The 17,148-nt window shown below is 44.1% G+C and overlaps 1 protein-coding gene across 3 annotated transcripts in view; it reads left to right on the top strand.

The window, feature by feature from the left end:
- The window catches only part of FRAS1 (Fraser extracellular matrix complex subunit 1), a 410,546-nt gene that overhangs the window by 211,832 nt on the left and 181,566 nt on the right, over positions 1-17,148 (top strand). For all 3 annotated transcript variants that reach the window (XM_045065725.1, XM_045066397.1, XM_045066061.1), the window contains exons 17-19: positions 630-770; positions 2,259-2,435; positions 16,223-16,363. In XM_045065725.1, coding sequence (XP_044921660.1) covers positions 630-770; positions 2,259-2,435; positions 16,223-16,363 — 459 coding nt within the window. The remainder of the gene's footprint in view (positions 1-629; positions 771-2,258; positions 2,436-16,222; positions 16,364-17,148) is intronic.

The following is a 17,148-nucleotide window of genomic DNA, read 5'->3' on the forward strand; positions in this document are numbered from 1 at the left end:
CACTGTCATATACAAAGATTGTTTAATGTAAGTCTGCCTTAAATCCTGCGTTAGACCTAAAAATATCTCAGATGATCCTTTAGTCCAACCTCGCAGTGCATATGCCAGGGATCCTGAGCCTGGAGCGACCCTGACTTGGCTAAGGGCATGGACAAATTAGTGGACAAGCCAGCCAAACTTCCAGCTTCCCCAGAACTCAGACAGACACAGTTCTCACTCTTCCCTGTTCAGGTAGGGGGTTTTAGGTTCAGACAGACCTAGGGCTAAATCCCTACACTACTACTCATTACCTCTGTGATCTTCGGTAAATTTTTTAACTTCCCAAGACCTCAGTTTTCTCATCTGCACAACCTCATGGTTGCTATGAAGATTAAATGCAGCGATGTGCATAAACCCCTTAATGGAAACATTAAATAAAGGGTAGCTGGTAAACAACAGAACACGTATAAAAGATGGTAAGAGGTCACTGTGGGCAGTCTTGGGCATCCAACCCCTCCTGAAGCATCTTTCCCCCGACTTAGTGTGACAGCTGAAGGAGGTTGAGGTGACACAGAAGGGGCTTCCTGGCATATAAGGAACCCTTATGAGTCACCTGAGTTCCCTGGTGTCCCTCTCACTCTCTTCCTCAGCTTGTCACAATTCGTGTGCCAGCTGCTCTGGACCCACGGGCTCCCACTGCACAGCCTGCGTCCAGCCCTGGGCTCTGCGTCAAGGCCACTGCCTGTCCAGCTGTGGAGAGGGCTTCTACCCTGACCACGGGCTCTGCAAAGGTACTGTTGGTGTCCTCGCCATTCTTAAGAGACTTTCCCATCAGAAGGAAGTTACTTTTCAGGACACTTTCCCCCTACAGTTTATCTTCTGTGGCTATGTATATACATTCTGTGCTTTTTTTATTTTTTCTTCATTGCCAAGGAATAATCTGAAGAAAAAACTATGTTGGAATATTTGTGATGTCGCTCCTGAAATTCATGACTTTTCTGGCCATCCTTGAGAGGATGGCCATTTCCTCGATCATATGTTAAGACAAAACAAAACTCTTATTTCCTCCTTTTCCATGTTCTCCTAGCATTGCTAATGTGTTTTGTAGTCTTCATTTTGTTTTTCCCTGAAGAACCTTTCTTTGTTAACAATATAGCTGAGCAAACTGAGTTAGTAGCAATGCCTCTGGGCTGAGGGAAATGGAAAGTCTTAAATAGCTGTTTGCCAAAAAGGCTTTGGGCTCACTGGGAGGGCAGGATCATTGTCTTTTGAAACTAGAACACTGGGACAAACGCTTCAAGCAGATGCAACTAATTTATGTATATTTATATGGAGGGAAACTTGGGAAAGAGTTTGAGAATAGTTGTAAGAATATACATAGTTATATGTATATTAATATATGTTATATATATGTTATATATATATTTATAATGTTATATATACTGGTGTGTGTTTTTATATACAAATATATATTTGTATAATTTTATATAAATATAGACATATACACTTGCATATATATGTTATAAATATGTATGTATGTATTTAAAACAAGGAAGCCACAATAAATATTCTGAAAAAGAAAATTTAGAAATCTTTTAAAGAACTCTTTTAGAGTTAATTATATCAAAGTTAGTTATATCAAAGTGCTCTTATAAACAGTTAATTATGTCAAATGTGGGCCCGAGGTAGTTCCCGTATCCTGTCTGGGTCTGATTTCAACCAGTAGCCAAGGAGAACGAGAAACAGTGATGGTTGTTAAATTCTTGTTGCTCCTCTGAAGGAGGCTCTTCCTTGTCTAGGAAAGCAGCGTTTCCTCACGTAAATTCTAGGAGGAATTTGTTGCCTGGATGCCTACAGAGCAGGTGATGGATGACATAGTGGACAATAACGCAATGACCGTCCTTGCAAAAAATACAGTAATGGCCTTTGTTTGGAAACTTGTTAAAATCTTCAACAAAAACTGAGACCATGATATTAAGACATCATTCCATGAATGTGTATCTGGAGAACCAAGATAATATTGTCCAGTTTGCTGAGGTTTTTCATGTCCAGCTTGACCGCCCTCACAAGGCCCGAGAGACGTGACCAGTTAACATCTCCGTCACTGGACGTCTCACAAATATCATCATCCTGAGCTATGTATAGGACACGAGAAAGCAGTTTTCTGATAGAATGTATCTGGTGAACTGTTCTAAGGGGTTTCGATTGCATTAGGGACTCCCCTTGGTTGCAACATGTTTATGACCCTTGGATTGTTTTCTGCATTTTGTTCTTGGCAGCCTGTCATTCCTCTTGCCTCACTTGTCTGGGTCCAGAACCCGCTCACTGTGTCCGGTGTAAGAAGCCCGGGGAAGGCCTGCAGGTTGCGCAGCTGCCTGGCGCGAACATCACCTCTGGCGAGTGTGTGTCTCAGTGTAGAGCCCAGTTTTACCTGGAGAACACGGGGCTGTGCGAAGGTGAGCAAGCATGGGTTGGGGAGATGTGAGGTAGTTTCTGGGCTTTGCTCTTGAGAGATCCTGTGAGGTGAGAACAAAGCCAGAAGACCTTCGTTTTCACGTAAGAATTGTTCCAGGATACTGTGGATGGAGCAGAAGCTGGACACGCAAAGGAGTGGCCTCTGCTGATGTTCTCCTTCCCTTGGTGAATAATAGATGACTTTAGAGAGCTGGTTCCCTTTGACACCCTGTCCCCGAAGTTACATTCTTTTTTTTTTTTTTTTTTTTTTAAAGATTTACTTATTTATTTGACAGAGAGAGATTACAAGCAGACAGAGAGGCAGGCAGAGAGAGAGAAGGAAGCAGGCTACCGGCTGAGCAGAGAACCCGATGCGGGGCTCGATCCCAGGACCCTGGGATCATGACCTTAGCCAAAGGCAGCGGCTTAACCCACTGAGCCACCCAGGCGCCCCCCGAAGTTACATTCTAAGAAGTTCCAGACAGGAATTATTTCAGAGAAGTATGAGTAGCTAAGAAAGACCCAGAGCTCATTGTAGAATTCCATTCAGTATTTCTTCTAATTTGCTACTCTGAATGAATATGAATTGGTCCCTTCAGGGCAAAATCTGGACTTCTGTCAAAATGTAGAAGTGATTCTTGCCCCTGCCTAGCGTATCATCAACAGAGAGTTGACGCCGTCCTGGATAATTTGACTCAATGGCTGGGACCTCTGCGAGTGGCTGAGGAGATGAGGGAGCACTATGGACGATCTGTGGGGAGGTCGGGGAGGCTGGGGAGGTCCCTCTGTTCCCGCACAAAGTTGGGTGAATTATTTGATTCTCCAGCTACTTAAAAAAAAATACAATACTTACATTTTGCCTTGTGAACGTATGTTCATTAAAGGAAACTTTGAATGTAGAACAAGCAGAAAGATAGACTGCCCAGGATCCACCACTTGGGTAACTGCCTCTACCATTCTGCTATAACATATCCAAGTGTTTTCCTGTTCATAGCTTTGAGTTTTTATTTTTACGATGTAACTGTAAGCGTGCTGTAGATTCAATTTTGTGTCTACAGTATCCAATTTTACACTGGAAAATACTCTCACATGGAAAGGACAGATTTCAAGGTTAAGTTAAAAGATCTTGACACAGTGAGTCACACGGCATAGTAGGAAGTTGCAGATTTGCAATACGGAGCCCCCAGGCCAGACATTAAGCTCTCTGAGCCTCTGCATTCACAGCATTAGAATAGGGGTAATTATCTCTCTCACATAGGCTTTTTGCCAGGATCAGAAGAAGTTAGGAGTGTGAAAGTTCTTGGTAAATTATAAAGCCCCATGCTCAATTGTCACAAATGTCCATCCAAATACTCAGGAGTTCAGCAACATTATAGGGGTAGTCCCCTGCTCCCTGGGGTGCACTGGGCTCCAGAAAAGTTACACAGTGCCTAGAAATGAGGGGAAGGATATTTACTCTCCAAATACACTGGTTTCCATTCCTATATGTGTTGCCTAAACTCTCTGTGGTCCCTTAAACTTTCATGGCTCTGTTTTCACACAGCTACTTCTGAAATACAGGAATCTTTGTCCCTAAGAGTCCCAGTGCCTTCCCAAGGCACACACCCCACAGCCCTCCCCTCTGATGCTGGGATAAATCGAAAAGAAATCTTCCCAGTCTCCTCAGCCTCTCCCTATAATTTTGAACATACATTAAAAATGAAAAGTAGGAATTTGAGGAGGGAGCAGAAAAGAGAAACAAAAATGATTAACATTTGTAAAATTAAGTTGTAAATAAAAATTTGAGTGACCAGGGTTATCCAGCCAGAAAATAGTGTTACTGTTGACCTGGCACACCATGGACCAGACACTAAGAAAAGCCCTTACTCGTTTTTCACTTAGGTCTGGTACCAGCCTTGTGGGGTGAGCGGGATAGCTAGTTTACAGGAGTGGAGGCTTCAGGAAGTTAAAACCGTGCCTTGTTCAAAGTCGTGTGTCTAGCACAGAGCAGATTCTGGTGGAATAAGTCAGCCTGACTCCTGTATCCACGCTCTGTGTTACGGTCACTGACAAGGCAAAAGCCCAGCACACTAATACTGCAGGATTGGACCATCTTAAATCGAAGGAGGCGTTCTCAACAAAGGGGAGTTTTCTGGGAATCCCTTTGTACCGACACCTTTTCTAAAGGATTAGAGTCTAAACCCTGTGGGATGGTTTTATTGTGGTCCCATGGGAGAGATCTAGCTTGACCCCTGGAGCCCCTTGTGGTCCCATGATTTTATGCTAGTTCCCATAATACTATTAGGTGCCACGCTCTAGGCTATCTACTCACATTTATTACCGCGTCCTTGTGCAATCTCTGCTATGTAGATTGTTGTGCTCAATTTATAAGTGAGGAGAATGTGGCAGAAAAGGTTAATTGAGTTGCCCAAGATTCCATTGGGAAACGGAGTGCAGCCACTGCTCGTTTCCAACCCTATCTGAGTATTAAGCGTGTTGATTGATGTGTTTCCTGTCACTCATCTCATATCTCTGGAAACCTTTCTGCCTTCCCACAATCTGTTCCATTTTTGATTCTGCCGAAGTGTTGTCAATGCCGTCGGGCTGGGGAGCCCCGTGAGACTGCACTGGGCTGTCCTTCTCACATGTTCCCAGAAATACCCTGGCTTCCTTGCCGAACATTTAAAAAGGGTTGTAGTATTTTTGTGGCTGTTCCACTGAGGGTTTATTTTGCAGCACGTTTGATCTCAAGTGCTTTTCTATAAAGAAGAAAAAAACAAATGTTTGCTGGAGCTCTCCTTCTTCCTGTCTCTGAGACTGCGGTGCAGAGTGATTAGAATGTCAGGACAGCTAATGAAAGCCAGAAGCAGATGCATGATAGGAAGAAGCAATTTACTTAGAGTCTGAAGTGGTGTCAGAAGTTATCATAAATGTGTTAACTCAGAGCTACATGATAGAACCAGGAATTATCTACTGGAAGATGAAACAAAACTACTCGAGATATTTGACTAACAGCCAAGTCTATGATTGAAGGACAAAAACACATGAAAGTAGCAAACAGTGACCAAGCGAACTGTGTTTGTGCGTAGCTGGAGGGCAGGCCGGTGTGTCTTCATCCCTTCCTTCTGTGGTGTCTGGCGAGTGTTTCCTCAGTGCTGGGCATCGTCTAGGCCCTGGCGGCGCACTCATCAGTGAGGCAGACAAAATTCCCGCCCTCGGGGATTTCTATTCTGGTGAGAGAAACAGATCATAAATAAATGAATAAACGCAAGTAGCAACAAAACCTCCGGTGTGTATGGGCTGCTGTTCTGTGCGGTGAAGCCCGCGGCAGGATAACGGGCAGGGAAGAGGTGGGCTGAGGTGCTGAGAGGGGGAGGGGCCCTGGCTCGTGTTTGTCCTGCGATTTGGGCTCATCCTCAGGAGTGACCTTGGGCACTTCAGAAGATGGAGCTTTGGCTTCATGCTTTTTTGGTTTTTAGGTGTTTTGTTTGTTTGTTTGTTTTTTGTTTTGTCTTGCTTTTTCCCACATGGCCTTCATGTTTGCAAAATGTGGCTAGAACTGCTGGTCCAAGACCGTCTATAACTACGTGTGAAAGGTAACGTGGAGGCATTTTCAGTGGTCAGCCACGACCGTGCATGTTTACTCAGTATTAGCGTGCAGTACCAACTAAAAGAAGGACTTCAGTAATGTTACCCAGAGTTCACCTCATGTATTTAGTGGACTGTGTCAGCATTGACAGAGTCTAGTTTATTAAAACAAGCAAACAAACCAACAAAAACCAGGACATCAACCCCCTTGCACAAATAAAATAATACAAATTCAGTTCCTCCAGAACCTCTAAACAACCAAAAATGGCCCCTTGCTTTTTTTAATCCATTTCCCCCCCAACCCCCCCCCACTAGTTTCCCAGGATTCCCTGAGTTCCCGAGTCTGTCGGAAGTCTCCAGGGTGGGGCTGGTAGGGGCCACGATTTTATACAATTCCAGGGGCCGTTCTCATGCCAAGTCCTATGACAGGTTCCTCCTGGTATTACTTGGTGACTGGGCAGCCCATGTGGCCGTGCCTGGCAGCCCAGGGCAGATGGACAGGACAAAGGACCCAGAGCTCTTGTCACCAGGAGGCCTCTCCTCTTTTCTGAGAAGGTTCCTTTGATCAGGTCAGATACTCAGCTCATTCTCAGATTCTCCTTGCATTGTTGTTGAGCTGTTTTGTTGGTGTTTTGTTTTGTAAAGGATTTATCTGTTTTGAAGCCTTCGCTTTGGGTCAAGGTCTCTCTGGAGCAGAGCTTTTCATTGGAATGTCTTGGGAATCTCGTCAGATGTGAATTCAGATTCAGTGGATCTGGGGTGGGGTCCGAGTTCTGCATTTGTAGCACGCTTCCAGGTGAGGCTGATGCTCCCGTCCAGGGACCACAGGCAAGGAAGCAAAGCCTCTAATTAAAAATGGGCTAGCATATCATTTTATTATTGGTATACTTGTAACTAAAGCAGTTTTTAAAAATCTTAATTTCTATTTCTTCTTATTGCATGCATAATACATATTACAGACATTTAAAAAAATACAGATAAGAAAATTAGAAAAGAAAAACATTTGGAACACCTCAGTGGCTCAGTCAGTTAAGCATCTGCCTTTGCCTCAGGTCAGAGGAGTCCTGGAGTCCTGCGATCAAATCCCACATCAAGCCCCTTGCTCAGCAAGGAGCCTGCTTCTCCCTCTTCCTGCCGCTCCCTCTGCTTGTGCGCACGCTCGCGCTCTCTCTCTCTCTGACAAAACTTAAAAAAAAAAAGAAAAGAAAAAGAAAAACATCTATGACTAGGTTACCCAGATTTAGCAAATAAAAATGTAGGATTAAGAAATAAAAATGCTGGGGCGCCTGGGTGGCTCAGTGGGTTAAGCCGCTGCCTTCGGCTCGGGTCATGATCTCAGGGTCCTGGGATCGAGTTCCGCATCGGGCTCTCTGCTCAGCGGGGGGCCTGCTTCCCTTCCTCTCTCCTACTGTGATCTCTCTCTGTCAAATAAATAAATAAAATCTTAAAAAAAAAAAGAAATAAAAATGCTTAGCAGATAAAAAAGGGAATTTTTAATGTAAATATATCTCAAATATTGCCTGAGATATTCTAAACTGCCATTCAGTGTTTATCTGATATTCAAATTTAAGTAAGTACCCTTTATTTTATTTGTAAATTCTACTGATAACCCTTAAACCTTGAGATAACCTCTTTTAATCTTTTGGCATAGATTCTTAATTTTTATATATATATATATATATATATATATATATATATATATTATATATATATATATGTGTGTGTGTGTATATATATAAAATTTACAAATTCCTTAAAACCAAGAGTTTTATTAGAAATTCTGTAAATTTGGGGCGCCTGGGTGGCTCAGTCCGTTAAGCAGCTCCCTTTATAAAGCTCAGGTCATGATCTCAGGTTCCTGGGATCAAGCCCCTTGTTGGGCTCCCTGCTTGCCTGGGAGTCTGCTTCTCCTTCCCCCTCTGCCCCTCCCCCTACTCATGCATGTTTCTGCTCTCTTTCGCAAATAAATAAATTCATTTTAAAAATTCTATAAATTTACATTTACTCCCATTTTACAGATGAAGAAAGTTAGTTCTTAGAAGGAACTAACTAATGAATGATTTAGCAACGAAGGATCCTAGGCTTTAATACAGGATGTAGTTGCTCAGGAAATGTTTCTTTTTTTTCGGATGCCAGCTCCCTTGTTCCTCATTTCACACTAGAGCTTTACAACTGAATTTCAGGCCAAGCTGCCTCAATTAATGATGCAGTTCGATCACCTTTCAACAGCTTGGCTGTGGCGACCAAGGACTGGATCTGAACATGGTCAGGATGATTAGATTAGCCACGAGATTGCCCCAATTCCGCGGCAAGTGAGTGGTGGATTCTCTCCATCCCCGCACAGCTCAGCAAGAGGGTTCAAGATGATCTGATTTTGAGGGACTTCCAAGTTTTTAAAGGTGAACTCTATACTGCGATAATGAACGTTACTCACACGTCTTCTGACGTAGTATGTCAGTAAATACTTAACAAAGAAAGCAGACGTAGCAAACCTCGGCTCCCGTTCTTGCACTGACCTCCTTTTCATTAGACTGAGAACAATCATAGAGCCTTAATCAGGTAAACATTAGGGAAATTTTAGTTGTTAAAATTTCCCAGGCTTGCTTTTTCAGTCTTGAAGATAGTATCGCCTCTTTGGGCGGGGTCTTACTGCAGGGGGCAAAAGTGCACAGAGTCAATACAGGTTTGATATCAATTTAATAATTTTTGTTTTTCTTCTAGTTTTGCTGAGATATAACTGACATATAACATTGTGTTAGTTTAAGGTATATAACAATGATTCTATATACGTGTATATTGGGAAATGATCACCACTTGGCAACTTTCAGACGTACGGTGTTAACCGCAGTCACTCTGCTGCCCATCGTAACCCCAGGACTTCTCCTATCTGGAAGTTTACACCATTTAATCCCTTTCACGCATCGCCTACCTGCCAACTACCAGTTTGTTCTCTGAATCTTAATTGTTCAGCCAGCCCTTGGCTGTTGAGCGGTTTTCAAACCCTGTGTGATTGTCTAGGCTCCTTGCTTTGTTCCTAGTGGCCCCAGTAGTTGAGGGTGTGCAGGACTTGTCGGTGCCCTACGGGGGGAACCTCCGTCAGCACCTGAGGTGGAGGCTGACGGAAACTGGAGCCTCAAGCAGCAGCTTTAAGATCGGGCAGATTTCCCTGTTTCAGAGCAACACTGGGAAGTGGGTATTTCTGTCTCGCCCTCTGCACGGAGTCGTGGGGTGACAGCCTCCCGGTGAAGAACGGTCTCTTTGTTTGCTGTGGTCCGTCGAACCAGTGAACTCAGACCTCACTGACCACCAGAGCCAGGCTGTCAAGGGTACGGCCGACAGAGTAAGCTCTTTCCAGGAAGACGCTCGTGACCTAGAACAGAGCAGAGGTAGAGCACAGATATGGTGTCCGCCCGCACCCCCAGGTCTGTGAAGAGGGTCACAGGGAGCGGGCCTCTGTGTGTGCATTCCATTAGAAGCCTGACCCCGTGGCAGCAGTTTTTAAGATTCGCAAATAGGTCTCTTTCAGGGAGAGGCAGGAAGAATGGCCCGAGTGCTGCCTCCTGGGGGAAGGGAGGCGTGACCCCAGGATTCCTTGGGATCCCCTTAAGAAATGTTTCTTTATTTGCTATAATCTTATGGGCTTTGTGAATGCAAGCCCTTTTGACTTCCAGAGCTAGGGTTTTGGGGGCGCATCCCTCAGGTGGACTCTTGAAAGTTGTGGTATCACATGTTGGCTCTAAACCGTTTATTCCAAAAGGAGAAGCTGGAGTTTTTTTCCTGACCGTATGGCGCTGGGGGTGGGGGTGGGCATGGCATGTGTCCCAAACTTCCCCACCTGTGTCCATATAGGTGTTTTTCTCATTTGTGTGATGTGTAGGAGGCCCTCAACATATCAGCCAGTTTCCGGATTTCTCCCAGAAGGAATTGTGCCGCGCGTAGCGGTAGATGTGGTGTGTCTGTGGGCAGACGTACGTTCACAAGACTCCCAGGCCACCATCTTGGCCTGGAACACTGTTTCTTTTTCTTTTTAAATGGGAAATTCACCAATTATTTTGGTCGGTTCATTAACTTGCTTTGGGTGAACCAGGAGAAAAAGCATATCGTGAGTATTTTGATCTATTTAGCTGTTGCTAAGATTCACCAAAGGCCTTAAGGCAAAGAGTTCTAATTAAAGAAATAAATGGGCAGGAGTCTGCCTGCTCAGCTTAAGAGTATGTTATTATTTATGAAGTTGGGATCCCCTTGCATTAATTGAATAAAATACATGGCAGCACTCTTTAATGTAGTCTCCAGAGTGCTGACATAAGCCGCACAAATGCAAGCCTCTGGTGATTTTCCGTCTCCTTCCCTTTCCCCTTCTTATTTTTATGGCATGGGTGTGCTCCACTTTGGGGATAGAAAGATGAAAAAGATAAAGACCATGCCTTAAGGAAAGCATGATCGAATAAGGGAGACTGACATCTGAACAAGGAATTCAAAGAACATGATACGTGCTGTTGGAGGGGCCAAGGACAGACTGCTTGTGCCTTGTGCCTACTGCCAGTACAGCGCTGGGGAGTAAGAATTCTCCTGTCCCCTTAAGGTCCTTCTAACTGGCCTAAGAATCAAACTGACGTAAGACAGATTAAGAGGAGAAAATCAAATTTAATAGTATACGTAGTAGGAATCCATACAGACTTGGAAATTCCAAAGACAGGCAGGATGAGGTAGATGTCATCCTGAACTAAGGAGAAGGGGTTAGAGGTTTGAGACTTCAAAGCGAGGGCGTACAACCCTCAGGAAGATGAAAGAGAGTAGATGTTGGGTAAACAGATGTTTGCTGGGCCACTCGAAACAATGGGACACCCAGAAGACTTTGATCAAGAGGACGTTGCTCTGCTCCTCCCTGTCTGCCGACCTGCAGATTATATCATGATGTCGTCACCTCTGGTGGTGGCTCCCTTCCTTCCCCATCTAAATTCTCCTTAGGCAGTGGTGGGGCGGGTGAAGAGCTTCTCCTGCATCTTCTGGGTTTTGATTGCTTTTTAACTCAAAATAGTCTTTATGCCAAAGTGGCCGTCTTGGGGAAGCTTTCCTTAAGGCATCTATCCTCCAAAGAGCACAGAGGAGACTGACTCTGGGAGAGAGAGTTTGAGAAAAGATCTACAGAGAAAGCTGCGTCATCAACCTGTTGAAGGATTAAGAGCAGTTCCCCGGGGCAGAAGGTGGGAAAGGGCATTGCAGGTCAAGGAAACAGCAAGTGCTGTTTTTGAGAAGTCTGATGTATCTGTTATTCCCGCAGTGTGAAGCCTGAGGTGGAGAACTGGGGGGGATGATACTGGAGACGCAGGGTAGAGTCATGTCACGAAGTGTTCTAGGTGCTCTACGCTAAGGAGTTCGAGCTGACACTACTGGTCTTGGAAGACTATTAGAAGATCTTAAGTAGGGGAATAATCTGGTCAATTTGCATTTTATAAAGCTCAGCCCCTTACCTGTGCTGCGGTAAGTGGGCAGAAGCAGGGGAGCCGTTTGGGAAGCTGCTGAACTCATCCACAGCGTGAGTGGTGTCGACGGTCTGCGCTACGGGGCCATGGGAACGGTTCAGGTGGGATGGACTTGCCAGAGATTTCGATTTTGACAGAAACCAGGCCTTGGGCAGGCTGTGATGGGAAAGTTGAAGTCTGAGGTTTGCAGCACGAGAGTGTGGGTGAAGAGTGGGATTGCCAAGTGAGGCAGGGAGCGCGAAGAGAGGATGAGGCAGTGCGTGGGGTGCGGGTCGGGGTGTGTCGTAAGAGCAGCTCGGGACAGGAGGAATGTGAGGCCTTAACTTGCCTCAAGCAGCTATGGGCTGAGCGTGGAAGTGGATAATGAATAGTGTTTTGGGAATGAGGAGAATGAGACCCCAGCGAAACACCAAGTAGACGTATCCCTTAGGCAGTTAGATTTATGTGGTTGGAGTTCAGAGTGAAGGCCAGCGCTGTACGCATAAATTGGGGACTCACCAGCATGGAGGTCATCGTTAAAGCCATGGATAAGTTTGCCAGGAGTGAGAAGAGAAAGGGCAGACGGTGCTGTTTTGGGAAGCTCCAACGTTCCTGAGATAAACACAGAAGGGCTGAAAGGAAATGATCACAAAGAGAGGAGGACGAGCGGAGTCTGTTGTCCGGGTTCGTACCCCTGCCCCGCTGGCTCACTTACCTACTGCCTCACCCATTCGGTCAGCAGAAGTTCATTGACTGAGACCTTAGGACAGGCCAGGGACAGGGACTCTGATAGGTCCTGCAGGAGTCACAGGATGGGAAAGATGTGATCTCTACTCTCACGTGGCTCAGCTCCTTAAAAAAAAGGAAGAAGAAAAATAAAAAAGAAAGAGAGAGAAGGAAAAGGAGGGAGAGACTGACTTTACTTGACTTGAGTCATTTCTATGAAAAACCAGGAAAATTTACATGATGTGAGAATCGGGACACTGTTCCACTTTTTATATCATGGAAAAGAAAAAAAGAAGTAATGTTGGTTGTCTGAAATTTAACTAGGGGATAGGATAGAACAGAATAAGAAAGAGTAGACTAGAACAGTACACAAATGGATGGGTTTTAATTGTTTTAGGTAATATTTTGATGGGCGTCAGGTTGATTGGACTTTACAACCATCTAAGGACACTTTTAAAAATGCCAACACTTAGGGCTTCAGCTGCTCAGTTACGCTTTTTCAGAAATATACTTAGCCATCAACTGGAAAGCCACTCTCTAAAAATGTCGTATTATGTGGGGAAATTATTCATAGAACTTCTTCCAAATCTTTCTGTACATGCCCTGAAATGGAGTTAGTCTTCCTTGAAGGATCTTACACTTCAGACCGGAGCTCCGGCTTGGAAAGCAGCTTCCACAGAATGATGGAGCTTCATTCAAGTCACTGAAATAGTGGAGACATTTCCCAAACCGGCCCAGAACTGAAATTTCATGAGATTGTTTGAAAGATGCAAATGCAAGTGCCTGTACTGACAGCAATAGAGCAATGTAGAGGAAAAAAAGACTTGGTCAGGGGGGTCCCCCAGTACATCATTCTCCCTCGGTGCGACTGAGCAGCTAACAGCTCATTATGCATCTGGATATTAAACGTTTCCAATGACAGCAGTTCTCAAGTTTGCCACGTGATATTTAGGTGTCTGACATTGAGTGGACGGCAAAGGGACTTTCTTGTAGAGTTCTTGTTCCCTCAGTATTCCAACGTTTTGTCTGCTTTGCTTTCCTGTTTTATACAATTACAAACTATATAATTATATATATAGTTTTTATTATATATATTATTTATATAATATTGTATCTTATAATAATATATATATTTCCAAGATGATTTGGGGAAGCCACATACGTCCATAGATTTAAATATAAATATTTGGGGAAAATAATAATATATATATAATATAATATAATATAAAAAATAATATTTATATTATATTAAATAATATATAATACATTAGATATGCTTACAATATATAATGTTATATAAATATTATATATAAATAATAATATAACAATAAATATTATATAATATATAAATTATATATATAATTTTTATTATATATAAATTATATAATTTATATCATGATAACCTTTATTCACATTGAGCCCAGGTTATCACCTTGAGTCTGTGACCAGGGGGAATGAAATAAAATATGTGGTGTGCTCATAAGGCATAACTCGTGTTTCCCCAGTTTCCAATTCCACAATGATATGCTTTGATTTCCTTTCTATTAGGGAGGTCTAGTAGGACGGGCTAGGGATTGTAGCAATCTTGTAGAGTCTAATACAAACATATTGGTATTATCATAGGTTTTTTTAAATCTATGGAACTATGTGGCTTCCCCAAATCATCCTGGAAAGCTTTGTGTTGACAATATAATTTAGCTGGTTTTTGAAGTATTGCCGCCTGACTTTCTATTACATGCTGTTTCATTCCTTTGTGTTAAACGTGTCTTACATAAGGGGCTACTGTGTACTCTTCCTTTATAATATTTGCGTACCTATTCCTTTTTTGTTTTTTGAGAAGGAAACGTTTTCTCAGTGATTTTGAAGATATTTGGGGGAAAAAGTTCTTATTGAGCCTCGTGCTAGTAGAGCTGTTTACAAGGCGATATAAAAAAAGGAAATTATTTTAAAAATTGGAGCTCTAGCTCTGTTTTTCATATAGTAATAAATACTGTTGAATAGAAATAAAGCTCTGCAGTGTATCCAGAGATAAGAATCAAAATATTGATCAGCCAGTAAGGCCAGTTACTGCCTAATCCAAATGGGTGCTGGCCTTAGGTCAGGAGCAGCGTCCTGGAAGCCTCCTGGTGGAGATGTTAGGCCTCTCGGTGCTGGTCTGTGGATGAGGCAGGATGCGGGGAGCACTAGAGGGCTTCAGCCAGCAGTGAGTATCCACGATGTATCGGTAATTGAGTATTTAACCACCAGGACCCCTGGGCCAGGACATCCTGGCTTATATGAGCTTCACACACATCAAAAACGGTATGTCGGATTTTTACTGGAGGTTGGTCAAAATGGAGACCTCAGTGGTGCAAAATCACATTTGATTCCAAGCTGCTGGCCTCTGTCTGGGTGTTTGCTATAGGGGACAGGAGAGGCCACAGAGGAGACTCAGAGTGGTCCCTGCAGTTGTGGACCTTGTCCCCTGGACGGACAGAAGGTGGCATGAAATGTGTGGCTTCATCCACACGGGAAAGAATCGGGTCTTTGTCCTGTTGACCATTGTATCCCCAACGTCTAGATCTATTGGACACTCAATAACAAATGAATGCATGATTGCAGCTGGGTGACTGGTTATTTCATAACAGAGCTTTTGTTATTATTCAGGTAAGATGAGGCCAAGAGATGAGGAGACAGCTGCCCCTGAGAAGCATGTGTTGCAGGTCCCAAGAGGACCAGGGCATGCCACGCTAAGCAGGGGCCATGCCGGGAAGCGCCAGGACTGGTCAAGAGGTAGAGGGAGTGAGGGGAAACCGTGAACGAGAGCCTTTATTGTGATTTCTGCGGGAAGGAACAAGTGCGGTCATGTGGCGGCTTAGGATTGGCTAGTTGGAGTAACTCGGTGGGCTTCGGGGTGTTGGGGATGTCTCCAGCTGGAAGGGGGGATAGAGGCCTTGGTAGGAGCCCTGGGAGAGGTGATTGGTTTGGGACTTGGGACTGACTAGGTAGCTCATGAAAGGCATGATCCCAAGCTAGTCACTGACTATCTCTAGGAATTGGCCAGCTCTGGAGGGCTGTCTCTCCAGGATTTGCAGGACCCCAGATGCCAAAGCATCAGAAATACAGAAAATAAAAAGGCGTGATTAATACACTGTCCACCTCTGGGAACTGAGGAGAATATCCCCTTTATTTTAAAGATCTGATGTAGGGAAGCAGAAATGCCTGCTTTCTCTTTGCTTCCACATTCCTTCTTACACCTGTGGGTACTTGTATCCTAGCACTTGAAGGTAATAATTACTGCTAAGATTTATTAAGTCCTTACTGTGTACTCAGAACTGTCCTAAGAACTTTACACTTTGCATGTATCAAACCCAACTGGTGTTCACCACACCTCACGTATTATGTACAGTTTATGCTCATTTTATACACGAGGCAGTAGGAATCTTGAGAGCTTACATGAATTAGTCGAGACCACAGAGAATTGCGATGTGATGCTCTTACTCCCTGTATGATTCCGGTGACTTGCTTGTGTGTCTGTTGGCGCAGCAGGTTTGAGCCGCTCAGAATGTTGGACGGTTCTTCTCACCTGTGTCTGTCCCACCGCTAATAGAGAGTAGGCACCATGTAAACCTTTGTGAGCCAGTACAGCTTCCAACACTGGTCTCTGTAATTAGAGCAGCCTGGTAACAGTCTGTTGTCTCCTGATCGAGGAGGAGCTGTCCTGCCGGAAGGACACCTGCTTTATGGCTTCCTGGTCTTGGTTTGACATTCTCCGAGAATGGAACCTGAGAAGAAAGAAACGTAAAACTGTGCAAATGGTTATTTCTGCTTCGTGGCATTTGTGCCTTTCTTAATCTGGGTCCCACAGATGCTTGCTTTGCAGGATATGGCCTTTAGAAAGAAGTATGTGAGCTGTGTGCCCTGTCCTTGGGAAAAACGAAACCGACGTGCACAACTTATTCCAACCCAGAAATGTCAACAGGAGAGGGAGCTGCTGCGTTTGTCCCACGGTGACTTTCCTGACGGTCTCCTCTGCTTTGTCCTCTGTCTTCCAGCTTGCCACCAGTCCTGTTTCAGGTGTGCTGGGAAGAGCCCACATAACTGCACAGCCTGCCAGCCTTCCCAAGTGCTGTTGGACGGCCAGTGTCTCTCGCGGTGCCCAGACAGTTACTTTAACCAGGAAGGCAGGTGCTCCGGTAAGTGTGTGACATGCTGGGGCAGGTTCTCTGTGCCATCGTTGCGTCTTGGTCAGCAGCCAGACTCTGTCCTTAAAAATGTGGTTATACCAGGGGACCAGGGTTGGGCTGTAAATCCTCGTCTTGAATGTGTTAGGGGAGGCGGGAGGGGAACAAGTGAAGTTCTGCTCTTCCAGTAGGGGAGTATGGACGAAGCGAAAAATTGGAGTCAGCTTTTCCCGGTGCATACAGGGAGCGATGGACTCGATGGGGTTCATCACGGAGACAAGCTACTATGCGCAGGCTCTAGGGCATCTGTGTAGGACCAGGCACTTGGCATGAACTCGGTGGTTCTCAGCCCCACTGATCCCGGCTACAGCCTGAGAGAGCAACAGCAGGGAGTGATATTTACTTTTATCTTTGATGTGTCGGTCCAATATGTTTTTAATGACATCTTTATACTTCGGTGACAGAGATTCTAGAAATTACTAGTTGAGATTAGTTCACCGTTTTATTGGAATTGACAAAATACTAAAATTTAAGCACCCGATTGTAGCGCTGTGTTTTCTTGTATCTACAGAAGAAAAGATAAGACAAAACACATTCTATCATCATTACTATTTTATTTCTAAAAATAGACCATTGAGGCCCACTTATAGGAAAAAGCCAATTGTTATAAAATTGTATGACATGTATTTCTGGAGTCAGGAAATGTGTAGTTTTAAGTACACAAAATATTTTTTAAATAAATTAATACTCGTTAGGTTCACCTAAGCCTCAAACTTCAAAGAGGAAATCTAATGTAA

Source organism: Mustela putorius, unplaced genomic scaffold (genome assembly GCF_011764305.1).
Source record: "Mustela putorius furo isolate JIRA1106 unplaced genomic scaffold, ASM1176430v1.1 tig00000040_pilon_pilon_pilon, whole genome shotgun sequence".
NCBI classification, from domain to species: domain Eukaryota; kingdom Metazoa; phylum Chordata; class Mammalia; order Carnivora; family Mustelidae; genus Mustela; species Mustela putorius.